Below are 24,694 nucleotides of genomic sequence, written 5' to 3'. Positions count from 1 at the left end.
CATATCCTTCATCTAGGCAAGCAAGAAGTATTATCAGAGTGAAAGAACGCATTCCTGCCAGGCAAAAACTCTCAGGGAGGATGTGAAACATGGTTTGTGGAGGGTTGTGGCCAGGGGAGAGTCCTGAGGGCCAGGCAGGGAAGCCTGGAGGGCCACATCTGGCTTAGGGGGCCTGTGGTTTCACCATTCCTGGGCTAATGATCCTTAAGGTCCCTACCAACTTTATGATTCTATGAATGCAGGAGTGATAATAGGAAAGCTGAGCACTGATGGGTGGGGCAGGGGAGGCACCCCATCACCAGAGGCTGTTTGGCTCAAGAAATGTGTCAAAAACGCAACCCACACAGGCGTCACCATTTTCAAGCAGCCACTCTGCTTTAATGTTAGGGTGTCGTTTTTCAAGAAAAGTCTCTGTCCGAGTGAGAAGAAGCTGTGACCCCACTCCAAAATAACAACCAGAACAACCCACCCTACCATCTCTGTTAGCACCCTGGGTATTCCTAAAGGTTGGTAGTGCTGGATCAATGCAAGCCAATTCCACAGGGAAGGGAGAGGAGAGTACACAACTAAAGCAAAATGCAATAGGAAAGGCATTCTCAAACTCAGCTTGGCCTGACCAGAGGGTGTGTGCATGTGTTAGGAGGAGGCAGTATCCCAGAAGTGCATCAAACCATGCCCTGATCTGCAGCGGAGGCCCAGGGAGTCACAGCAGGCTGCCTTCCTTGGCTGCGGGAGCTGGGCAGGGCCAATCCGGCAGAAATGCTCCTTCCGCCTACTCTGCCATCCAAAGCTTGAAAGTCCTGTCATAAGAGCATGTGGCGATCAGCTGCCCGTCCAGGGAGATGTCCAAGCCCATGACTTTGCCCTCGTGTCCTGCCAAGGTTTTCAGCGGGGATGAGCCTGGGTGCGTCCAGACCTTGGCTGTGTTGTCGTAAGATCCAGTAAGCAGGAAGTTGCCATGATTTGCTGGGTGGCGGAAAGAGAAAAATAACAGGAAGTGGGGAGGAGGACTAAGGAGGTAATATAGAGATTTACCACTTACAGCAGGGGTGAGGAACTACAACTCCCATCGTCCATGACCATTAGCTATGCTGGCTGGGGCTGATGGGAGTCCAACAACTTCCAGAGTGCTACCAGTTTCCCCAAAACCTTACCCAAAAGCCAACCATAAGCAGGGAACGGGGGATGCAGGAAGAGGGAGGGTGAGTGACAGAGCATACAGGCTATTCTCAAGAGCCAGTGTATTTGGGGAGGGTGGGGAGCGGTATATATCCAAGTCTTGGGAATCTATGTTGCACATGGAAACCACAGACAAGGTACTTTTCAACCCATTATATATCCTCAGTTTCTGGGAAAAGGCATTAGCAGCTACAGAGACTTACGTTCAAACTTCACTCTGGTCACCAGGTTCTGATGGGCAGGGATGGTGTAGATGCACTTTCTCTGGCGGAGATCCCACACTTTACAGGTGTTGTCGCCGCTTTCAGTGGCAATGTGGTACCTATGAGAAGTACGGAAGAGGAGGAATTCGGGTTTGCGTGCAAGGGGGTTGTTCCCAGTTTCAGCCCTATTCATAATCCTACATGATTATGAAAAAGCTTTAATAAAATATATTGGAGGAGGGGGGAAGGCTATGTACCCATCATACATTTAAAGCACACGGCTTCTGCCAAAGAATCCTGGGAACTGTAGTTTACTAAGGGCATAGGGAATTATAAGCTCTGTGAGGGGGAAACTAAAATTCCCAGGGTGATTTGGGGTGGGAAATGTGCTTTGAATGTATAGTGTGCATGCAGACCAAATTAGTTCCATTAATTTCAATTAATCTACTCCAAGCAGAAGTTAGTTGTCTGTGTGTCAATATTAAGACCTGCACCCCAAGAGGGGAAGGCAAATTGGTTCTTACCCGTTAGGGGAAAAGTTGATCCCATAGATCTCCTTGAGATGACCCTCCAAAAACATGATACAACGCCCTGTGCGCAGATCCCACACGCGGCCAAATGCATCAAGGCCACTGAAAGGAAGAGAAAAACGTCAAACAATCTCTTTCTCACACAACCCCCTTCCCATGCTTCCACTCTGAATAAGAGGCATCACTTAAAGCCATCTTTGGATCTTCTTTCCTCTTTAGTTGTCACCTAGGCTGGATGCCTCTTAACATCACTAAACAGGAGCCAAAGGAGCTTCTGCGAACCACAGTTGTTAAATTGGAGCAAAGCCTTTCTGCAATGCAGCTCGGATTGCCTCCCATGTTACTACCACCTCCTGTCTGCAGTTCCAAGGTTTTGCAAGCAGGACCCAGATCTGACCTACCTGGCAAATCACATGTAGGAAAGTCTAATTAGCACACTTTGTTTGCATAGATTTAGAATATTTATTATGCACTTAAATCAAAAAGTTATCTAAGAGGAGTACAAAAACTGAACGTGAAACATAGCTAAAATCTACAGAACAATTAAAAAGCAAATATACCTAAAAGCCATTGGCATTATAAACACGCATAAAAATAAGTAGAACTTTAAAAACAAAGTAACTAAATTATGCACTTGGGTAGGCTTTTCAAGCCAAAAAAAAAAAAAAAAGGATTCAGCAGGTGCCTACAACTATATAGCTTGCTTAATGTCAATAGGCAGGGAGTTCCAAAGCATAGTTACATGACAATGAAGGATCGACTCAATTACAAACAAGCTAAAGCAAGAGCTGCCCAGATCAGAATTTGCAAATTAAGAACAATGATGGGGCAAATCTTAATATTGCCCTAAAAAGTTGAAACTTTTATTTTAATGAGCAGTATAAACTCAGGAATACAGTCAAGCTATTAGGAACAAAGGAAGTTTCCTAGAAATGAGTCAGAACATTGGTCCATCTAATTCAGTAGTGTCTACACTGACTGGCAGCTGCTCTCCAGGATTATAGATAGGAAGATAACCATTGGGGATTGAAGCTGTGACTTTCTCCACGCAGAGCAGACGCTCTTATCGAAGCTATGGCCCCTCCCTCATTAGAATTTCCACCCTGTGACTTTTTAGCTCCAGGAGTGAAGACTTGAGTGGGATCTTCTGAAGGTAGAATCCCAACCAGTTCTCTCTCTTTTCTGGCATTTTAGAACTAGCAAGAATGAGCATCATTACTGACTGGCTGATACTTGCTCAGTGACACCCCCAGGGAGGGTTAGGACTTGCACATGCATGTAGATTTACCCAGTGGCAGAAAGGGAGCCGTCAACATGGAAGGTGATGTCGTAAACTCCTTTGCTGTGCCCCTCCTGGTGCAAGATTTCCTCCTGAGCCTCCAGGTCCCACAGGCGCCAAGAGTGGTCATAGCTGCAGGGGGGGAGGTGGAGAAGAGACAAAGACTCAAGTGAATATCTCACAAGGCCCCAACAGGTCCCCCCCCCCCCGAAGTTCAAGCAGGTGGCTGGATTGTCTATCCTGATCTCCACTACAAGCTAAGACCATGGAATTAATCTAATCTGCCCCTGGCCCCCACAAACTTAGACGATCAGCCAACTGATACAGGGATATGTGTAGCATTTAGGACACATAATTCAATTCTCTGCTCAGTATTGGGATCTTCAACTGCAGCTTCCTCCCATTCTGACCTCTCACTTTCCAGTCTTGTGTAATGAGTGCTGGGCTGAGTGGAAAGAAGTAACATATCACAAGGGGATGACAACAACTGTTTTTCTATCGAGGGCAGAATTATTTCGAAGGTAACCCATGGTGGTGGCATTGCCAGTGGTGGTGAGACTACTAACAATGGAAGGAACTCTCTTTTCTTCCTTTTCTTTCTGCTGCTCTCTGCTCTTCCTCTTTCTCCATCACATCATTTCCCTATTTATTCACCTCCTTGCTACCCACAAGAAATTAGACCAGGTGCCATGTGTGGCCCTTTGGGCAGCACCCCCTCCTCTGACTTACCAGGTGGTGCCCAGAAACCTGCCAGAGGGATGCCATGCCACCCGGGCTACTCTCGCTGTGTGTCCCTCGATGTCAGCCACTGGTTCATCACTGAAAGAAACACAACATCTCACGGCAAATTCTTGATGATGCTGACTGTCCCATAAGAGAGACTAAAATAAAGAGGGAGCAATACAGAATAGGAGAAAGGGAAAGGTGCGATGGGTGGATCCAGCTGGCTGGCTGGAGGACAGAGGGGGGGGGGGTGTGTACAGAAACTAATCTGCTGTGTGAAGGTAAAATTTACAGTAGTTACTCCACCCACCACTGGTAAGTGACCCCCCTGAAGGGTGCCCAGAAGAGAAAAATGTTTCAGTTGTTATTGAAAGATTCACAGACTAGCTTGGCTTTATCCAATGACTTTATTAACAGCTTAGTCATAGTATACTACTGTATAAGATTTGTACACTGCTTGCTGCCTTTCAAGCCTAAAATATGTTGTGACGGGGCTTTGCAAAACTAGTTCACAAGTAAACAAACAATGCTGTCTCTGACTGGCTGCAAAAATACACAGGCAGCTTGGGATGCTTCATGTAGGCTACTCCCCATTGTTCCCAGGGCTGCAAAGTACAAATATTAAAGTAATCAAAGGGCATTCGAAACAGAAGGGAAAACCCTGCCTGCCCAAGCAGAGCAGTTGTGGCTCAGTGGTAGACACACTCTGCAGGCAAAAGAATCCCAGATTCAATCCCTGGTGTCTCCAAGTACGGCTGGGAAATCCTCCCACCTGAAACTGTGGAGAGCCACTGCCTGTTAGAGCAGACAACAGTGGCCTTGAGAGGCAATTAGTCTGGCTTGCTATAAAGCAGCTTCCTATGGGGTTGTATTCAATTCAGTTCATTTCAGAGTAGACCCAGTGAAATTAATGCATGTCCATGCATTTCAATGGGTCTACAACCCTGTGTTCCAAAAGAAAGCAACTGGATAGTGAACCAGTAACCTCATTGGCAGGAGGAAGTCCTAATACTTCCTCAAGTATAAGAGCTACTAGACCAGCTCCACTTACTGTAGCTGCTCTCTTCAGTTTGATTGAGCCCCCTTGTTGCTGGAATGATCCAGTCCTGTACACGCAACCCTGACTTTCTTAAACAAAAGGTGAAGGAACTCAGGGAACTCCAGAAGGAAGCCTAGCCCAGTGGGGTTTGAATTTGACATCAATATAACAAGCCACAGAATGGCCCCAGAACAACATGTTTTAAAGCTCTTCTACTTGTTCCTTTTGCGGCCGTGTCTTTACCTGCCCCATGTTATACAAGATGTCAGGGGTGGGGCAGGTGTGGCTTGGCAAAAATGGCCCCATGGGCCATATCAGGTTCCCTGCCAGGCCCAGTCAGGCCCATGGGCCACAGGTCCCTTACTGTTGCATAAGAGGGTCTCGAGTTCAACAGGTGGGAAAAAATCTATCACTAAATATGAGTTTGAGCAAAAGATTCCTGCATTGCAGGGGGTTGGATTCAATGACCCTTGTGGTCCCTTCCAACTTGACAATTCTATGATTCTATGATTCTATGACCTCACAGGCACCCAAGACTGAGAGAAGGAGTGCGAATTTACCACCACTGATGCTTCGGCCCACAGCAACAGTATCTGACAGAAATAAACCTCTTCCCTGAGGCCCAATTAAAGAATCTGCTCTCTCTCTGTTTCCTTGGATAACGCACTGACAGAATCAACTGCCTTCCCCAAGAGTCACAGTGCCTTGACTGTTGGAACAAATGCAGCCTATCTGGGGACATAGCAAGACAAGAGGTGTAAAAAGTAAGACAAGTATGACATGGGGGAGAAGTGGGAACCCCCCACCTCACAGTTTGGGCCAGGGGGCACAACCAATAAGCCAAGCAAACTCGTGTCTCTATAAAGGTTTAGAAACAGTAACACAGAAAAGAAGCCTCATTATAAGGAGAGAGGAGCACTGCTGGATCAGGCCCCCAAAAGCACCCACAGCAAAATAACTCTGGGAACTATAGTTCACCCTCACAGGACTATAATTCCCAGCACTTGTAACAAACTACAGCTCCCAGGATTCTTTGGGGGGAGCCATGTGCTTTAAAAGTATGGTGTGGTCATGCCCCTGCCTCAATCACTTGTGTTAGTGTTTTGTTTGTTGCAGAAGGAGGTTAAGCAGGAAGCCATTCTTTAATATTTTTCTCTACCACCCGCAGCAGCCAATAAAATAAGGAAGGGAAGGCAACTGATTTTCCTGGGCCCAGGCGTACCTTTCAAGACTCCAGAGTTTGACAGAGCCATCTGCTGCGCATGAAGCCAGGTTGACGTCCTTCTTGTCCAGGAAGATGGTTGCCTTTGGGTGAAAGACAATGGCTCCAACGTTGGTGTTGTGCCCTTGGGAACAGACGAGACAGACAGACAGTTTGAGAGCCAGCCAATTTTAAGCTTGCTTCCTCTGTCTGAGTCTGGGCCTCTTCCTATTGCTCCGAAGAGACTCTTTGACTGGGAATCACTCCAAATTTAGTTTTTGTGCTAAAGCCGGGGTGGGGAACCTTGGCCCTGTAAGCCAAATGTGGCTCTCAAGGCCTTCCACTTTGGTCCTTGGCACTCTCCCCACACTAATTCACTCTTTCCCCTCAGGCCACACACTTCACTCTCCCTGCTTCACGCCCTTCTTGAGTGTCTTCTGCTGCATGCCAATAGTGGGAGGGGCCAAAAGCAAAAGAAGGTGGAGCAACAAATGCAGCTTTTCCCTTTGTATAGTAGGCTACCTGCCTTCACACTCCCATTTCTAGTCTCCTTCCAGGCCTGATCAGAATTCAAGGCCACATTCCACCCAAGTAAAAACACTAAAGGAGGGTGCCAAGCAGGGTTGGTGCAGTTTGAAGAGAGCCCCAAGGGCCAGAGAGGCTGTGAGGGCCACATGTGGCCCACGGGTCTGACGTTCCCATGCTCTGAATTAGTCAGCAGCTAAGCAGTGGACCTATAGGATATGACTCCCAACACTGATTATTAGAGTCAAGGCTGTCTTCCAGAAAGGAATGCCATCTCACCCAAGCCCAAGGGGGACAAACAAATAAAGGAAGAAGTTTGCACAGCACCACTCTCAAAATTCATAGCCTCCCACCCATGTAGCCTTATGCTCCTAATCAGCCATATACTGTAATTGCTCCAGTCATTTGAGGGAAGATAAGAGAAAAGCAGGCTGCTTTGGCAATGGGTGCGGTGGGAGTCAGATACTATACCTCGCAAAGTGCAGATGAGATTACAATCCGGCACTGACCACAGTTTACAGAGGCCACTCCTGGGAGAGAAAAGGCAGAAGGAAAACTGACTGGCATTTTATTTTATCTTAAAATGTTTTCTATCCCTTGTCTTTCTGTTTTACAAACAAAACCAATCAAACAAAAGCAATCAAGGAAGCTAAGAGAGTAAAAAAAAAACCAAACACATATAAAAACCAAGCAAAATTCAGTTGCAAGATAACAAGTCTAAAAACAAAACAGAAGATAGCAAGTCTAAAAACAACCTTCAACAAAATGATAAAATGCACCCACAGAACTATCACATTCTAAAAACTACTCCCACAATAGCCTTCCAGAACTTGCTAATTACAGGGCGTTGGACAAGATGACTTTCGGGATCCTTTCCAGCTCTACAATTTTATGATTTTATGACTGCTCCCAACAGCTCAGGCAGCCTCTCCTGTGCACTATAGGAGAACTTAGCAGGATTGGGAGGGACATAATGAAAAGCAGAACAAAGTTTACCAGCAAGCTGTAGCCAGGAGCTTGGAGTTGGGGCTGAAGTTGCAATAGGAGATAGGGCGGTCGTCTCCAATTTGGCTGCAGAAATTATTCAAAGACTGAAAGAAAAACAACAAAAAAAGATAATATTTTGCCACCAGAGGAAATGAAGGGCTCAATAAAATGAGATGGCGCTGAGATGGTAAAGAAAAGAGATGACGTTTCCTGCCCAGGCTGCTCCCCCACCTCACCCCCAGTAGTGTTTCCTACTGAGCTGAATTGTGGGACCCATTTAGTGCAATGTTATGTGCTCTGAACTGGCAGCTGAATTCCAAGCAACCAGCAGAGATCTTTCCTTGTCCAGGAGATGGAGATGCCAGGGAGTCAACCTGGGATCATCCACATGCAAAGCATTTGATCTACCATTGAATTATGCTGAGGAGGAGCAGAGGCACAGAAGCCTTCTGCAAGCTCATTTGAACCTCAGCATCTCGGGGGCCTTCTGGGCTGCAGCAGCCCAGTGCCCAGAACTTTTAAGTCATAGCAGAGATGGGTCCCACTTACCCTTAGAGATTTGTGCAGCTCCTGTTTCTGGGAAGTCCGTGTGGCCTCAGGGACCTCCTTGAGCAGCCGGGCTTCCTCCAATCGATTCATTGCCCTGTGAAGGGAACAAAAATTAATGCAACCAGGTCTTGCCCATATTCAACCCTTGCAGAGGCCTACAAGTTGTAATGGTGACAATTCTTCTGCCACGTGCCATCTGTCTTTTGAGGTGGGTTTGAAATCCCCCATTTCTCAACCATCACCACCACTCTAGTTAGGGACAATAGATATACAAGGCCTCATCAATGTTTGCGTTAGCATTTCTCAATCCCAGCCCCTTACCGAGGGAGGGAGTAGTTGGCGATCCACAGTCTGGCCGTCTTCAAGGTATTTGGTCCTTCGTGGTACCAGGTTTGCTGATACTAAGAGAAATGAAACATTAAAGGGGTGGGTATCTCTTGTGAGACTTGGGTACTATAGTGGGCACACATTTATAGCTAAGGGGAAAGGTCGGAGCTCAGTGGGAAAGTGTGAGCTCCCAGGGTTTGTGAAGACTCCCATTTGAAACCCCAGAGCTGCTGTCACTCATAACACACTTTAAAATTTATTACCTCCTCTTTTGATTTCTTGGACTTCTCATCTTCTTTTTGGGTCTTCTTCAATGCGTCTGTGCCAACCACAGACAGAATGTTACGTAGCCTGTTGAGAAATAAAGTGAAGATTAACTTGCCTTTGTTTATATGAGTCACATCAATGAACTGGAAAAGGAAGTGAGAGCAAGTCAATTTCATCCTCTCTCACCTCTCCCTCCTTTCTGCAGGGCCCTCTCCAAAAAGTGTGATGGGCTTCCCGAGGGCTCGTAAGCAGGCCTTGACCTCAGAGTCATCTGTGGAAACATTGATTTGCCTGGCACGCTTCCGGCGCTCAAACTCTGCCAGGACCTCTGCCTGGCGCTCGCTGATGTGCTCTTCCAAGTCAAAAACTTCACCTGATCATAGTAGAAAGCCAAAGGTTATAGGAAATACAACCCCAACAGGACCCTACAAAGCCTCAACACTTGACCCTCACTTCAAAAGTTTGCTTCATTCCAATGAAGCCACATTCAAAGAGCAACAATATGTGGTATATGCTGTGTCACCTCTCTCTGCTCCTTGAGTGTCCAGGTCAAAGCTTATGTTATCAGTGAGGCCTGTGGCTTAAGACTTTGACGGCTGCTGTTGCTGCTTGTGTGAGTGCTGGGAAGACCGCTCCCTCTCCTGCCAACTCCATCTGGCCTAGGGGGCGGGGCCTGCACTACCATTACAGTTTAGAGGACTGAGCAGCTACCGGCAGCAATGGACAAAATAGTTTTAAATGTTTTAATTGCTTTTAATTTGCAGCACCTTAAATGGGGGTTGTTGTTTTTTATAATATTATATTATTTCATTATCTGCAGCAAATGTTAAAGATGTTTATATATATTTTAAGTTGTTTTAAAGGTGTTTTTATTGTTTACTTTGTTGTACCACCGTGAATGGTGGTTTTTATCTATGTATTTTTGTTTGTTCCGTCTTGTTTTGGTTTTGGGGTTGGACATTTGAGTGGGGTGGGGACTGGTTTTGTTTGGGCATAATTGTTTTGGTTGTTTTGTTTTCTATTTTGTAAATGGAGGTTAGTATGAGGCTTGGGATTGCTACCGTGGAGGGGCGAGGGAGGTATGGCGGTGGGGGCAGATGTTATAGGCGAAGGGGATCGAGATACGGATATGCTCGTACCCCTTCCAATCTGCGCCCCATCCCGAGAGACAAGGGTAGGGTGAGCAAGGATTACTCACCTCCTTCACTGGTGTTGTGCAATGCCAGGTCTATAGGCAACAAAACCACTACCCTGCGAGATTTCTTTACCTCGCAGGGAGTCGACCTGGCTTGTGTGACGGAGACCTGGGTGCGCGAAGGGGTAACTGTTACCTTACGAGAGATTGCACCCCCGGGTTTCTCCGTCCTCCACCAGTCACGGACTGTGGGCCGCGGGGGAGGGGTGGCAGTATTAATCCGGGAAGATTGTTCTTTCAGGGCTCTACCACCGCCATCGATCCCCGGCATTGAATGTGTTGGTCTAGTGTGGGGCTCCGAGGAGAGCTTGGCTGTCTGGCTGGTGTACCGGCTACCTAACGCACCAGCAGCCACCCTGTCAGGCCTGCTGGAGGCGGTGGCCGGCTGGGCCTTGGAGTTCCCTAACCTATTGGTATTGGGAGACTTCAACTTCCATGCTGATGCCACTCCCTCCTCACTGGCTCTGGACCTGGTGTCTTCCATGGCGACAGTAGGGCTCTCCCAGTTTGTTTCGGGCCCCACACATCAAGCAGGCCACACGCTGGATTTGATCTTTGGCGCCGGTATAGATGTGATCATGTCTCCTTCGATGAAGGTGCCATGGTCTGATCACTATGCTCTGAAAGCCAGGATTGACTTTCCACCCCCACCCTGCTTAGGTGGCGAGCCGATTTGGGCTCGCCCGCAGAGGCTGATGGACCCGGATAGATTCCGTCAAGCCTTGCGGGACCTTGCTCCCCCGGCGACTCATTGACTGAGCTTGTTGAGGGCTGGAATACCCAGCTCCTGGCAGCCATCAATGAGATCACACCTAAGCGCCCTCTGCGACCCCGCAGAAACCGGGCTCCCTGGTTTACCGAGGAGCTTCGGAAAATGAAGCGGGACCTCAGACGGCTAGAGCGAGTATGGCGGGGTGCCCGTGACAGAGCCTCAAGAACATCTTATAGGGTTTTTATGAAAACCTATGAGATGGCAGTGAAGGCCGCTAAGAAGTCTTACTTCTCGGCCTCCATTGCATCCGCTAGCTCTCGCCCGGCGCAATTATTTAGTATAATTCGGTCTCTTAACGTCCCTTGAAGGACAGCCAAATTTAAATAACAATCTGACACACAGCTGTGAGGCATTTGCGAGCTTTTTTGCGGAGAAGGTCCTGTTGCTCCGCCATGACCTCCCTGCCAATTTGGATACAATAAAGGAACTGGAGGCCCCTCGACTGTGCTCGGGTCCAGTATTGGACCACTTTGACCGGATATCTCCAGCCGATGTGGACAGATTCCTCCAAGCTGGAAAGCCCACCACCTGTCCTCTTGACCCGTGCCCGTCATGGCTGATTAGAGCGTGTCCAGACGAGGTGCGGGGCCCCCTGGGGGATATCATCAATTTGTCCCAGGGGAACAAATTATTCCCAGGGGAACTGAAGGAGGCGGTGGTGCGTCCGCTCTTAAAGAAAACATCATTAGATCCCTCAGATCTATCCAATTACCGCCCAGTCTCGAATCTTCCATTCCTGGGTAAGGTGATTGAGAGAGCGGTTGCTGAACAGCTTGGTAGGTTTCTGGATGAAACATCTGCTCTGGATCCATTCCAGTCCGGCTTCCGGGCTGGTCATGGGACCGAGACGGCTCTGGTCGTCCTAACAGATGATCTCCACAGGCAGCTGGATCGAGGCAGGTCGGGGCTGCTGATTCTTCTAGATCTGTCAGCAGCCTTTGACATGGTCGATCACGAACTCCTGGACCACCGCCTTGCCGACGTGGGGATCCAGGGCACAGTCCTTCAATGGCTGCGCTCGTTTCTCTCTGGTCGGGGACAGAGGGTGGCGCTTGGGGGGGAATTGTCATCACGCCACTCCTTGGTGTGTGGAGTGCCTCAGGGTGCAATTCTCTCCCCGATGCTTTTTAACATCTTTATGCGCCCCCTCGCCCAGCTTGTCCGGAGTTTTGGGCTGGGTTGCCATCAGTATGCTGATGACACCCAACTCTATCTGTTGATGGATGGCCATCCTGACTCGGCCCCAGACACACTGACCAGATGTCTGGAAGCTGTGGCTGGATGGTTACGTGGGAGCCGGTTGAAGTTAAATCCTTCGAAGACAGAGGTCCTCTGGCTGGGGCGGGACGATATGGGATCGAGGGGGCAACTCCCATCTCTTGCGGGGGTGCAATTAGTGCCAGCACCGTCCGTTAAGAGTTTGGGTGTAATCTTCGATACCTCCCTCTCTATGGAGGCGCAGATTACAGCTATAACAAAGGCGGCATTTTTTCATCTCCGCCAAGCTAAGCAGTTGGCACCTTATCTCTCTCGTCCTGACCTAGCCACTGTGATCCATGCGACGGTCACCTCCAGACTGGATTATTGTAACTCGCTCTACGTGGGGCTGCCCTTGAGACTGACCCAGAAACTCCAGCGGGTGCAGAATGCCGCGGCGAGACTCCTTATGGGGTCTTCGCTGCGAGAGCACATTCATCCGGTACTATACCAGCTGCACTGGCTCCCGGTGGAGTACAGGATCAGGTTTAAGGTGCTGGTTTTAACCTTTAAAGCCCTATACGGCCTAGGACCCTCGTACCTACGGGACCGCCTCTCCTGGTATGCCCCACAGAGAAACCTACGGTCTGCAAATAATAACATCCTCAAGGTCCCAGGCCTCAGAGAGGTTAGGCTGGCCTCAACTAGAGCCAGGGCCTTCTCGGCTGCGGCTCCAAACTGGTGGAACGCTCTGTCCCAAGAGACTAGGGCCCTGCGGGACCTGACATCTTTCCGCAGGGCCTGCAAGACAGAGTTGTTCCGCCAGGCCTTTGGTCAGGGCACAGCCTGACTCCCTCCTCTGGCAACCTGCACAGAATTTTGCTTAATTGGTTGCCATCAATTCGATTTAATTAATTTTCATAATGAAATATTTTTAGATTGTGTGACTATTTGACTGATTATTTGATTGTTGTTAGCCGCCCTGAGACCGGCTTCGGCTGGGGAGGGTGGGATATAAATAAAATTTATTATTATTATTATCCCTCTTTTCAGCCAAAACTGGCTCCCCAAATGGCTTAAAATCAACATTCATACAAAGGCAAAATGTAATTAATGTTTTGCTGGGGGGGGGGGTAAGAGAGCACAATCTCTTATGGCCACTGGAAGTACACATTTTTATATCCAGAGGGAACAAATAGGATCTGCAGATGCGCAGGAGCTAGCCAACAAGCATTTGTTCCCCTGAAACGAAACCTACCCACATTGATCTGCTGCCACCTGTGACACTCCTTCTCATCTAGTGTTTTGCTTTTTGCTACCCCTATCTAGATTTAAATTATAAAGACCTCAGGGCAGGGATTTGTCTCTTGCTTGCTTTCTCCTGTAAAGAACTACAGTGGTACCTCATGTTGCGAACCGTCCCCCTTACAAATTCTTCGGGTTACGCGCTCCACTAACCCGAAAGTAGATGCCCCTCATTGTGAACTTTGTCCCGGGATGCGAGCAGAAACCACGCTCCGGTGGTGCGGCAGCAGCGGGAGGTGCCATTAGCGGAAGCGCACTTCATGTTACGAGCGGTTTCCGGTTACGAACGGACCTCTGGAACGGGTTAGGTTTGTAACTGGAGGTACCACTGTATGTATAACTGATAGCATCCCTGGGATAAAGATAGCCTGGTCACATTTATCCATGGGCTGATTACTATAACGCACTGTACTTGGGGCTGCCTTTGAAGATTGCTTGGAAACTACAGTTAAAGCAAATAAATGGGACTGGTCATATGGAACCTATTTTGCCTGTCCTAAAGAGATACACTGGATTAAAGTTCATTGCCAAGCTCAAGCCAAAGTGCAGATTTTGACCTACAAAGCCCCAAATGGGTTGGGGCCAGGCTAGTTGAAAGATTACCTGTTCCCACATGAACCCACCCAAACATTAAGATATATTCTAGGTCCTACCACCCTTGGAAGTATGGTGGACAATGACACAGGCTTCTTAGTTGTGGCATTCTGTCAGCACCAAGTGAATGTCTTCTTTGTTTGCATGTGGTTTTATGTCAGCATCTCGTTTAATCTCATTATGCTGTGTAATGCTTTAGTGTGATTTGTTTTAAAGGACTTCCTGATTTAATTGTAATTTTAGTATTGAACTGAGAACTTCTCTGAGAGCATTTGCTGAAAATGGCCTGCTTGCAAGCATTCTAAACAAATTATCAGCCCCACTAAGCAGTTCTTCCCTCCATCCTTTTCCTTCCATCTCCCAGTCAGCTCACTACCATCTCTTACCACTGGTGATATTGATGTTGCCAGCCTCAATAGCTGCTTTGACTGCATCCTTGCCCATCAACCCAGACTCCCCTTTGAGGAGACGCTCTTGCTCTTTCTCCTCTAAGCTCCCATAGAAAATTGGGGCTTTCTTGGCTGGAGGAGCATCCCCTTGATCTGAAGCCTTTGTTTTTGAACCCTGCAAGAAGGAAACTCAGCAGTAGCCTACATGGAGAAGGAAGAGAGCAAATTTGGATTTTCCCCCACCTGCTGTCATGGGCTGGCTTGATGCAGAGAACTGGGGAAGAAGGCTCAGAGCCAGGGGGGCAGCGATGCATGGTCAGAGGGAGAAGAGGCAACAGGCTTTAGTGAGCAGGAAGAGACATGGGGCAGAGAGCAGTCCAGACTGAGGCAGAAGAGGAGGCTGGAGAGGAATGGAGCCAAAAGGCAGTAACCAGCTCCCCTCCCCCTATACTCCTGACTCATGACATCTGCGCACATCTGACAGCCCCCACCCCATCAAACAGTACATGAGACAATTTTGTTTTGAATCCCAGCATACTGTTAATCATTAAGGCTAAAACCCTAAGCCCACCTCTGTGGGAGTCAGCACTACTGAACTCAATAGGACTTTCTTGTGAGTTGACATTGTTAAGGATTATACTGTTTGGTAATATATTTATTACAGTGACTAACATAAAATATTCCACAGGAACAGTCCTGTTAGTCCATGAGTATCATGGTACAGTGGTACCTCAGGTTACAGACGCTTCAGGTTACAGACGCTTCAGGTTACAGACTCCGCTAACCCAGACCTAGTACCTCGGGTTAAGAACTTTGCTTCAGGGTGAGAACAGAAATCACACGGCGGGAGCAGGAGGCCCTATTAGCTAAAGTGGTACCTCAGGTTAAGAACAGTTTCAGGTTAAGAACGGACCTCCAGAACGAATTAAGTTCTTAACCCAAGGTACCACTGTACTTTAAAAGCAAAGGAAATCCATGTCTTGCTCTGAGTAGGCCCAATAAAACTAATGGGCTTGAATTGGTTATGTTTATTCATTTCAGTGGGTCTGCTCCGTGTAGAGATAGCACTGGATACAATCCTAACATATATATATATATATTTATTCTGGCATAAACTTTCATGGACTACAAGTCCACTCTAATAGGTGGTTTTGAAACAACAACGTTTGTTAGTCTTTAAGGTGGCAAAGAATGCCTTGTTGTTTTAATGCAGCAGAAATATTAGAACTCTTAAAGCATAACATTTTGCCTTTTGTGGCAGAAGCTGAAGCGTTGAGTTGCACCCAACTCAGCTCAACTGAAAGAGGAGAGCCACTGAAATTAACAGCCGCAAGCGAGTCATATTCATTAATTCAAATGAGTCCAACCTTGAATTGAGCTTTAGTTGGATACAATCCGTTACGCTCTAAAAACTTTTACTACCGACGTGAGGTTACGTTAGTCACTGCAGTAAATAAGTAGGCACTGGTGTCTTTCAAACAGATTTTTCATTTTATCATTTCTATGAAAAGATACACGTTTTTTAAACAAAGAAACCACATTCTATCCCAGTTTCAAACCCCCTGCCTTATTCACCGCGGCGATCCGCGACGCAGCCATGGCGCTTTCCCGACCCCTGCTCTCAGACCGGGGCTCTGTAGTGGGGGAATCACACGCAACGGGCTCCCCACAAACACTTCCGGCACAGCGGCTTCCCCCGCCCTTGCAGAGCGCCACAGCCAATGATGCCTTTCCATTCCATCCCGGAGAGTGGGCCGCTCTAGCTTCCCTGGAGCTCCATGGTTATGCGGAGCGAGAGCTTCCGGGTTGCTGGCTGGCGACGTGGGGCGTGGTGGGATCGAGCCTCTGGCGTCGGCGTCTGAACTAGAGGTGCAGGTGAAGAAAAGAGCGGGGAGCTGCTGCGCACGTGCGAGAGAGCCGCAGTGTGGGGAAAGGTCTGCTTGCAAGATGCTGCGGCGGAAACCGACGCGGCTTGAGTTGAAGCTGGACGACATCGAGGAGTTCGACGGCGCCCGCAAGGAACTCGAGGTGGGTGAGTCAGCGGCGTAGCGTGAGTTGTCAGCACCCGGGGCAAGGCACGTAATTTGCGCCCCCCTAACCCCTAACCTGCGAGTTGCTGCTGGCGCTGCTGCCCAAACGACGCCGCTTGCCCGGAGGAGGAGGGGGGCAGAGAGGCGAGGAAAATGCAACGGTCCAGCAGCGGCAGCAGCACCGGCGGAGGCGGGGCTGTGAGGAGGGGCTGCCTGGCGCGTCCTCCGCGGCGAGCACTGAGAGCCGCTGCCTGCCGGGCGCCTTCAGCCCGGGCGCGCGCACAGCTCGTCGGTTCCGCGAGACATGCGGCTCCGCTACAGCCTGCGCCCGAGGCTCTTCGGCGACTCCGGAGGCAGCGAGCGCGCCCCCCCCAGATGTTGCGCCCGGTGCGGCCTGCCCCCCTTGCACCCCCCACGCTATGCCACTGGGGTGAGTGGTTGGTTGGTTGGTTGGTTGCGGGACGGCAAGGCGCTCCTTGCCCACCTTTCTTCGGTGTTGGTGTTGTTGTTTGCGCACTCTGCACATGCTTAGAGATTCTCTTGGCCTTGCTTTCTCTTTTCTTTTTTAAAAACCTGTTTCTCCTCACAAGGGGAGTAGCCATCCTGTTTGTTATTGAGCTGCAAGGCCCGGTCTTCTCTCTCCCACTCAGGAGGGTACCGAGTATAGTAAACAGGCGGTGAGGTAGAGCCACCCGCTGGAGTTGGGCGCAGTCCCCCCCCCCACTGTTCTTACTTGGGTGGAACATGCACAAACAAGCTTATAAAATTATGCACAGTACGGAGAAAGAACACTGGCTCCTCAGGGCTGCCATTTGCTTGTTTTAATAAAAGGTTGTTGGCTGGGGAAAAGGTCGCAGCTCAGTGTCAAAGGGTTTTCTTTGCATTGAGAAGGTCCCAGGTTCAATTGTGAGTATCCCCAAGTAAGTTTGGAAGAGGCTTCCTGCCTGAAACCGTGGAGAAGTGCTGCCAAACAGGGTGGACAATACTGAGCTAAGTGGATCCAATGGTCTGACTCTGTAAAAGGCAGCTTCCTGTGTTTTGTTCCATGACCATAAGCTCAGCTGTAAAGCATTTCCTTTGCATGCAGAAGCTCCCAAGTTCAGTCTCCCAGGTAGGGCTGGGAGACTCCCTGCCTGAAATCCTGCAATATTGTTGTTAGTTAGAGTAGACAATACTGAACAAGATGAAACAATGGTCCAATTTGGTATAAAATGGCTATTTGTATTCCTGTGCAAGAAGGTGTGTTTGTGCGTACACAGTAGCAGATCTAAATGCCAAATTATGCTTGAGGTTGCCTCCATGTTAGCCCCCTGCACTCACGAGTAAAGGTGTTTGGCCCCTTTCTGTGGCAGAATTTTTTGACAGCTTGCAATGTCTTAAATCTGAAAGCAAAGAATCAGATTCATTACAGCTATATTTGAAAAAGAAAACATGTCATGGCATGGGCGGAGGAGGTACATATGTGATTGTCCTGGAGAAGTTTTCTTTAATTATGCTTTAATTATGTTTCCACAGAGTCGTAGGAAGCGCGAGGAGGTGGACATGGTGGGAGCCAGCGATGCTGAGTGTGCGCTGGGACTCAGCACTGATCATAAGAGCCGGGAGCAGATGATACATGACCGGATTGGCTACAAACCCCAGCCCAAACCAAACAATTGTTAATCTCAGTTTGGGAACTTTGAGTTCTAGAGCCCAAAGGGTGGACAGTGGGAGTGCCTGGTACCTGTGAGCTTTGGAAGAAAGCAGGAATTTGTTTCAAGAGCCCAACAAACTCTGTTTAGAAATAGCAGAAGAGACTGAGCTGCTCTCCTCTAGGTTTTAAATGGAGTTCCTCCTCCAAGCAGAGCAAGTCTTGCTTTCCCTACAAAGATGGGATCTTCCTTACTTGATGGTTTCTTTTGTGCAACCTTGCTAGGCTGCTGTGCTTAATAAAATATTTGTTTTTAACTTTGCATGCTTCATTGTATAAACATAGATGGACATTTTTACTTGTGAAAGAGACCTTGAGCCTTGCTGATGGGTGCAGCAACAGAAGTGAAATTGAGCATTTTTTACTTTTTACTTTGAGGTGGTTGTAGAGTGGGTTTATTTACAACTGAGAGGCCCTAGATTATTAGTGGAAGAGCAGAGACTGGATATGCAGAAGGTCCCAGGCTGAACTGCTGACATCACCAGTTAAAAATGCTTCTGAGTTGCCAGCCTGGGAAATGACCATTTGCTGCCTGTATCCCTGGAGTAGACAAGGAGTGCGGAAGCTGTGGCCCTCCAGACAGTGCTGAATCATAGCTCTCATCCTCCCTGACCACTGAAATAGGGTGGCTGAGGTTGATAGGAATTAGGAGTTCACCATTGTCTGGTGGACAGTGGCAGAATTTCGCCTACTTTAGAGTGGACTGTACTGAGTTAAGTGGACGAAAAGTCTGACTTCGAAGCAAAATGGATTTGGGGGGCAACCACACTATATTCCTCATCTTTCTCACACGAAGATGAGTTGACCACGGTTATGATCAATATGGTTTTATTTTCGGGGTGAAACAAGGTACCAAGATCTACTTGTTACAGAGATGCTCCAAAGGTGCAGGAGATGTTACTTAGTGTTTGAGGATTCCCCCTCCCCTTTTGTCTTGGGAAGAAGGCATTCTGTCTAAAGCTGCTGCATACTGACAAATTAATCTTCCTGCAAAACAGTATGCCACAAGAGGCTGCCTTACAAGTCCATGGGTTGCAATAAAACATCTGCTCCTGCCTTTTGTGCTTGAATTCTGTGTGATCCATTCATAAGCAATGGGCTGTAGCCAATGCTAGTCCTACTCAGAGTAGATACACTGAAATTAATGAACGAGACTAACTTGGGTCCATTACTTTATTTGGGTTTACTGATTAGAACAAGCGTTAGCTGGTAATGGTTTTCTGCAAAGAATTCTGGGAGCTGCCGTTTGTTAAGGGTGCTGAGAGGAGTCGTTTTAGTTAACACAGCTGATTTTTGGTTCTTGCCAATAAACTGAGTAGCATAAAAATTATAGCGGGGATCAAATACTGGAGAGAACTCACAAAAATACAGTGGTGCCTCGCAAGACGAAATTAATTCGTTCCGCGAGTTTTTTCGTCTAGCGAATTTTTCGTCTTGCGAAGCACGAACTCCCATAGGAATGCATTGAAATTCAATTAATGCGTTCCTATGGTCAAAAAAAGTCCAAACAAAGCCAAATTTGGTACAACAAGAGTTTATTAAGTGCTCTTTAAAGTCACACATACTGTAAAGAGCATTTCAAAAATTGAAGGAACAAGTAAGTTTCTAAACATGACAGAAAAACATTTAAAAATCAACAAAGTGTACAGTACATTTTCTAAGACTCTGGGGGACCACTCGAAGAAGGTTCCTCTTCCACTCTTTGCTTCTTGCTGAAGAACCTGCCCATGGTCTGCTGCTTCATCCGCCTTTTCAGCACCTCCCTGAAAGGCGACATGACCCTCGTATCAAAAGTGTTCGCGAGGTCATGTGCCACGTGCTTGTCAGGGTGGTGCCGCTGTGCAAAAGCCTGCACATCCTTCCACTTCAGGCAAATGTCCCTCAGTTCTTTGGAGGACGGCCATTCCTCAGTTGCTTCCTCCTCTTCCAGCGAGGCCTGCTCCTGCGCAGCCTCTGCCTGCAGTTCGACCAGCTCCTGGGTGGTCAGCTCGTGGTCGTGCTCCTCCACCAGCTCGCTGATGTCCTCCTCTGTGACCTCCAGGGCCCATGGTCCTCCCCAAGGCAACAATGTCCTGCACCACTGTTGACTCTGGTGCATCAGAGTCACTTGGTGCCACGCAGTCCGGCCACAGGCTGCGCCAAGCGCAATTCAAATTTCTCTGGCTGATCCCATTCCAGGCCGTGGTGATCATCTTCAAGCAGGTGACGATGTCAAAGTGGTCCTTCCAGAATTCCCGCAGGGTGATGGTGGTGCAATCAGTCACCTCGAAGCATCGCCTGAAAAGCTCCTTGGTGTAGAGTTTTTTGAAATTGGCGATGACCTGCTGATCCATCAGCTGGAGCAGTGGCGTGGTGTTAGGCGGCAGGAACATGATGCTGATGAAGCTGAACTCCTCCAACAAGTCCTCCTCAAGGCCTTTAGGATGAGCAGGAGCATTGTCCATCAGAAGCAAAGCCTTCAGCAGCAGGTCGTTGTCCAGCAGGTACTGTTTGACAGCAGGGCCAAAAGCAAGATTGACCCAGTCCACAAACAGCACACGTGTGACCCAAGCCTTACTGTTGGATCGCCACATGACACTCAGCTGCTCCTTGTCGACCTTGTGTTTCTTGAAGGCCCGTGGGTTCTCCGAGTGGTACACCAGCAGGGGCTTGATCTTCAGGTCGCTGCTTGCGTTGGCACAGAAGAGCAGGGTCAGACGGTCCTTCATGGGCTTGTGGCCAGGCAACGTGGCCTCCTCCTGTGTGATGAAAGTCCTTTTGGGCATCCTCTTCCAAAACAGCCCGGTCTCGTCACAGTTGAAGACCTGCTGTGGAACGTAGCCCTCCGTCGTCACAACCTCCAGGAACTCCGCTGCAAAGTCTTCAGCCGCAGAAACATCAGAACTTGCAGCCTCTCCATGCCTGACCACGCTGTGGATTCCAGATCTTGTCTTGAACCGGTCAAACCAGCCTCTGCTTGCCTTGAAGACTTCTGGCTCGCCTGAGGTTCCTGGCTGTTCCCGGACGAGGTCTGCGTGCAAGGCCTTGGCCTTCTCACAAATGACGGCCTCAGTCACTGTGTCCCCTACACGCTGCTTCTCTTCTAACCAGATGAGCAGCAACTTCTCCACCTCCTCCAGAACAGCTGGGCGGTTCTTCACGATCCTGGTGACTCCCTTGGCTGCATCAGTCGCAAGGATCTTCTCCCTCACCTTCAGGATGGTCCCGATGGTCGATGGATTCCTCCCGTACTCCCTGGCGAGGTCTGTCACACGCATTCCACCGCCGTGCTTCCGGATGATCTCCTTCTTCATTTCCAGCGTAACCTTCGCCTTCTTCCCCTCGCCGGCCTCTGCAGCAGCAGTCTTCTTGGGTCCCATGGCAGCACAGCTCCTACCTTCGCAAACCCCCAAAAATAAATAAATCAGTGCTTCAATTCCAAAAAATTCAAAAGCACCCAGCCACCCACCACACAGAAATTCAAACCCAGAACCAGGTCCTTGAATTCCAAACACCCCAACCCAAAATCCAACCCCCCCCCCCAAGTTTTAAAACTTTAACTTACCGATTGGCTGCAAAAGAAGTTTTGGAAAAGCTTCAAAAATCACCAAAGTCTTCAAAAACCTCAACTGTTCCCCCAGCCCCTCCCCAACTGTTGCAACCCCCTCCCCAACTGTTGCAACCCCCTCCCCAACTGTTGCAACCCCCTCCCCAACTGTTCCCCCAGGCCCTCCCCAACTGTTGCAAACCCCTCCCCAACTGTTCCTCCAGCCACCCACCACACAGAAATTCAAACCCAGAATTTTTTTTAAAAAAAACACAGCAGAGTGGCCCAATGGTCACAGAAAATCATAAAAATGCAGAAAAAACCACACAAGCTTCCAAATTATTGCAAACCCCTCCTCAACTGTTCCCCCAGCCACCCACCACACAGAAATTCAAACCCAGTTTTTTTTAAAAAAAAAACCAGCAGAGTGGCCCAATGGTCACAAAAAATGCAGGAAAAAAACACACAAGCTTCCAGATTCTTACAAACCCCTCCCCAACACCAAGTCCTTGATTTCCAAACACCCCAACCCAAAATCCAAAACCCCCCAAAAAAGTTTTAAAAGTTTAACTTACCAAATGGCTGCAAAAGAAGTTTTGGGAAAGCTTCAAAAAGCAGCAAAGTCTTCAAAAACTTCAAAAAATACTACCACACCACGTGCTATGAGTTGCTCCTCGAAGTCAAGTCGCAACTGCACCTCTTCAAGCAATGCACCCTGGGTATTAACGGTTTTAAGAAAAAGGAAACAAACTTGCAATACGTTTTCGTCTTGTGAAGCAAGCCCATAGAGAAATTCGTCTTGCGAAGCAGCTCAAAAACCGCAAAACCCTTTCGTCTAGCGAGTTTTTCGTCTTGCGAGGCATTCGTCTTGCGGGGCACCACTGTAATAATCCTAATAACATCTTTTGTCTTCAGAATTGACGGGTAAATCTCAGTCTAACTGGAGCTCAAACAAAGGTAGTAGGGGAACTTCCATTATTGTTAGCAGGCAGGTCTGGTTCTGGAGTTGGGTGGCCTAACAGTGAGGGGGGGGGTGCTATTAAAGCCACGTAAAAAACAACGACCTACTTGATGTTTAGAACATTTGATGTTTCTCAATCCTCTCCCTGGAGGAAAAAAGATTCAGTTACATTAAAAGGCAGCCGTGGCTTCCCCCCACCCTGCCCCAGTGTTGGGAGCAATAGCCCTCAGCAGCTTGTGTAGATGTTGGAAGGTTTATAAGAAGTAGGTGCTGAGAGAGATGGGGAGAAACAATCTCTATTCAACTACAAAAGCCCTCACAGCATCCACCAGGCTTTGGCCAACAATCACAAGAAAGCATCACACCATTCCTTCAGGCAGCCATAACAGTCTCTGGATTGCTTGGCGTTGGCACCGCATGTGTCCTTCAGCCACTCGCGGAAGAGGTCCTTCAGCACTAAGAACTGTCCCAGAACCACGTACGCCTTGTCAAAGCCTTTGTCTTCCAGCTTCCTGCCAAGTACATCTCCAATGCCAGCTAAAGTACCAAGAGACTTGTCCCCCATGGGCTCAGCCATGAAGTCCTGATGCTTCTGACTGGTGGTCATGTTGCCTGCAGCTCTGCCTGCTCTCTCGCCTCAACCACTGCTCCCATCAAAGGGTGCTGAGAGTTGTTAGAAGACCCACTAGTCTCTTCACAGAGCTACAATTCCCAGAGTTCCCTGTGAAGAGGGATTGATAAACTGCTCTGGGAGCAGAAAAGGGGTTCTCAGCTGTAATGGGTATGGGGTTGCTCATGCGTAAGTTGCTGCCTCTCCTGGTTATGTTGCCTTGTTAAACTTTTCTGTCTGCATAGCCCTTCAATTCGTGGCTGCCTCAGTCGCTAGCAGAATCCGTCAGTGGGCGTTTCTTAAATCTTTTCCAACATAAAAGTTGTTTGACACCCAGTCTCCTCCTACTCTCTCTGCGCGGAAGTCTTCTGTGCAGGGTGGGCGTGGGTAGCGGAGGACCCGTGCTCTCCCCGCTGGTGTCCGGTGAAGAGTCCTGGAGCCCTCTCGCCGATTCCCCCATCAGCCCCTCTATATCCCTGGTGTTGCGCTGATTTGCTTCCCCATCTGCGGAGCTGCATCTCTCCCTGCTGGGCCCTTCTCCAGCATCATTTAAGAGCCTTCCCTCCGCCTCTAGCTCCGATGTCAGTTCCCTGACATCAGCCCTCTTAGCAAATCAGTTCCCAGGATTCTTTGAGGGAAGCCATGACTATTTAAAACAATAGTGTTTTAAGTGTGTTTTGTGAATGTGGCCAGTATACAGGTGAAACTCGGAAAATTAGAATATTGTGGAGAAGTTCATTTATTTCAGGAATTCAGCTTAAAAGGTGAGAGCTGGACCATAAAGAAGGCTGATCGCTGAAGAATGGATGCTTTTGAATTCTGGTGCTGGAGGAGACTCTTGAGAGTCCCATGGACTGCAAGAGGATCCAACCTCTCCATTCTGAAGGAAATCAGCCCTGAGTGCTCACTGGAAGGACAGATCCTGAAGCTGAGGCTCCAATACTTTGGCCACCTCATGAGAAGAGAGGACTCCCTGGAAAAGACCCTGATGTTGGGAAAGATGGAGAGCACAAGGAGAAGGGGACGACAGAGAACGAGATGGTTGGACAGTGTTCTCGAAGCTACCAGCATGAGTTTGACCAAACTGCGGGAGGCAGTGGAGGACAGAAGTGCCTGGCGTGCTCTGGTCCAGGGGGTCACGAAGAGTCGGACACGACTAAACGACTAAACAACAACAATATATGAGATAGACTCATGACATGCAAAGCAAGATATGTCAAGCCTTTATTAGTTATCATTGTGATGATTAGAATATTAAATGAAATCAGCAAAATAAGGACTGCAAATAGAGCAAATCTCTTTTCTGATAAGAACAGCTTTTGCATCTCATTTGGAAACCAAGGACCCAGAGTCTGGAGGAAGAACGGGGAGGGACACAATGCCAGATGCTTGAAGTCCAGTGTGAAGTTTCCACAGTCTGTGTTGATTTGGGGAGCCATGTCATCAGCTGGTGTTGGTCCACTGTGCTTCATTAAGTCCAGGGTCAATGCAGCCGTCTACCAGGAGATTTTGGAGCACTTCATTCTTCATGGGGATGCTGACTTCATTTTCCAGCAGGAATTGGCACCTGCCCACACTGCCAAAAATACCAAAACCTGGTTCAATGCCCATGGGAT

At 48.5% G+C, this 24,694-nt stretch overlaps 2 protein-coding genes and 1 pseudogene across 6 annotated transcripts; 1 reads left to right on the top strand and 2 right to left on the bottom strand.

The window, feature by feature from the left end:
* Positions 1-352: 352 nt before the first annotated feature.
* LOC308577944 (U4/U6 small nuclear ribonucleoprotein Prp4-like) lies at positions 353-15,914 on the bottom strand. Of its 4 annotated transcripts, none has more exons than XM_081178282.1 (14): positions 15,837-15,914; positions 14,259-14,436; positions 8,996-9,182; positions 8,806-8,893; positions 8,537-8,616; positions 8,216-8,309; positions 7,676-7,770; positions 7,151-7,209; positions 6,176-6,299; positions 3,921-4,010; positions 3,201-3,323; positions 1,907-2,014; positions 1,383-1,501; positions 353-966 (listed from the first exon to the last, which is right to left on the bottom strand). In XM_081178282.1, the coding sequence occupies exons 1-14, from the start codon at positions 15,858-15,860 to the stop codon at positions 773-775; spliced, it is 1,563 nt and encodes a 520-aa protein (XP_081034408.1). In that variant the 5' UTR covers positions 15,861-15,914; the 3' UTR covers positions 353-772. The 4 variants fall into 4 exon arrangements, with proteins under 4 accessions (XP_081034408.1, XP_081034407.1, XP_081034409.1 ...); XM_081178281.1 differs by having other exon boundaries at positions 15,828-15,884; XM_081178283.1 differs by lacking the exon at positions 15,837-15,914 and adding an exon at positions 15,629-15,710.
* Positions 15,915-16,042: 128 nt separating this feature from the next.
* On the top strand, positions 16,043-18,238 carry LOC308578348 (anaphase-promoting complex subunit CDC26-like). Its single transcript, XM_081178615.1, has 2 exons — positions 16,043-16,289; positions 17,807-18,238. The coding sequence occupies exons 1-2, from the start codon at positions 16,209-16,211 to the stop codon at positions 17,951-17,953; spliced, it is 228 nt and encodes a 75-aa protein (XP_081034741.1). The 5' UTR covers positions 16,043-16,208; the 3' UTR covers positions 17,954-18,238.
* A 4,159-nt stretch (positions 18,239-22,397) lies between these two features.
* Positions 22,398-23,153, bottom strand: LOC308577975 (barrier-to-autointegration factor pseudogene; annotated as a pseudogene). Its single transcript has one exon. The product of its transcript is annotated as a barrier-to-autointegration factor pseudogene (transcript).
* Between the last annotated feature and the right edge of the window lie 1,541 nt (positions 23,154-24,694).

Source organism: Podarcis bocagei, assembly GCF_964188305.1.
Source record: "Podarcis bocagei genome assembly, chromosome: W".
Lineage (NCBI taxonomy): Eukaryota > Metazoa > Chordata > Lepidosauria > Squamata > Lacertidae > Podarcis > Podarcis bocagei.
Note: the sequence above shows the minus strand (reverse complement) of the source record. Positions and strands in the feature narration are given on the sequence as shown.

Coding starts and splice junctions, on each gene's coding strand:
- LOC308577944 (XM_081178281.1), bottom strand. CDS start 15,860: ATGGCTGCGTCGCGGATCGCCGCGGTGAATAAG. Junction 8,617..8,805: donor CCAAGAAATCAAAAGAGGAG/GTAATAAATTTT, acceptor CATTTCTCTTAG/TATCAGCAAACCTGGTACCA. Junction 7,210..7,675: donor CTCCTGGCTACAGCTTGCTG/GTAAACTTTGTT, acceptor TTTCTCTCCCAG/GAGTGGCCTCTGTAAACTGT.
- LOC308578348 (XM_081178615.1), top strand. CDS start 16,209: ATGCTGCGGCGGAAACCGACGCGGCTTGAGTTGAAGCTGGACGACATC. Junction 16,290..17,806: donor GCGCCCGCAAGGAACTCGAG/GTGGGTGAGTCA, acceptor ATGTTTCCACAG/AGTCGTAGGAAGCGCGAGGA.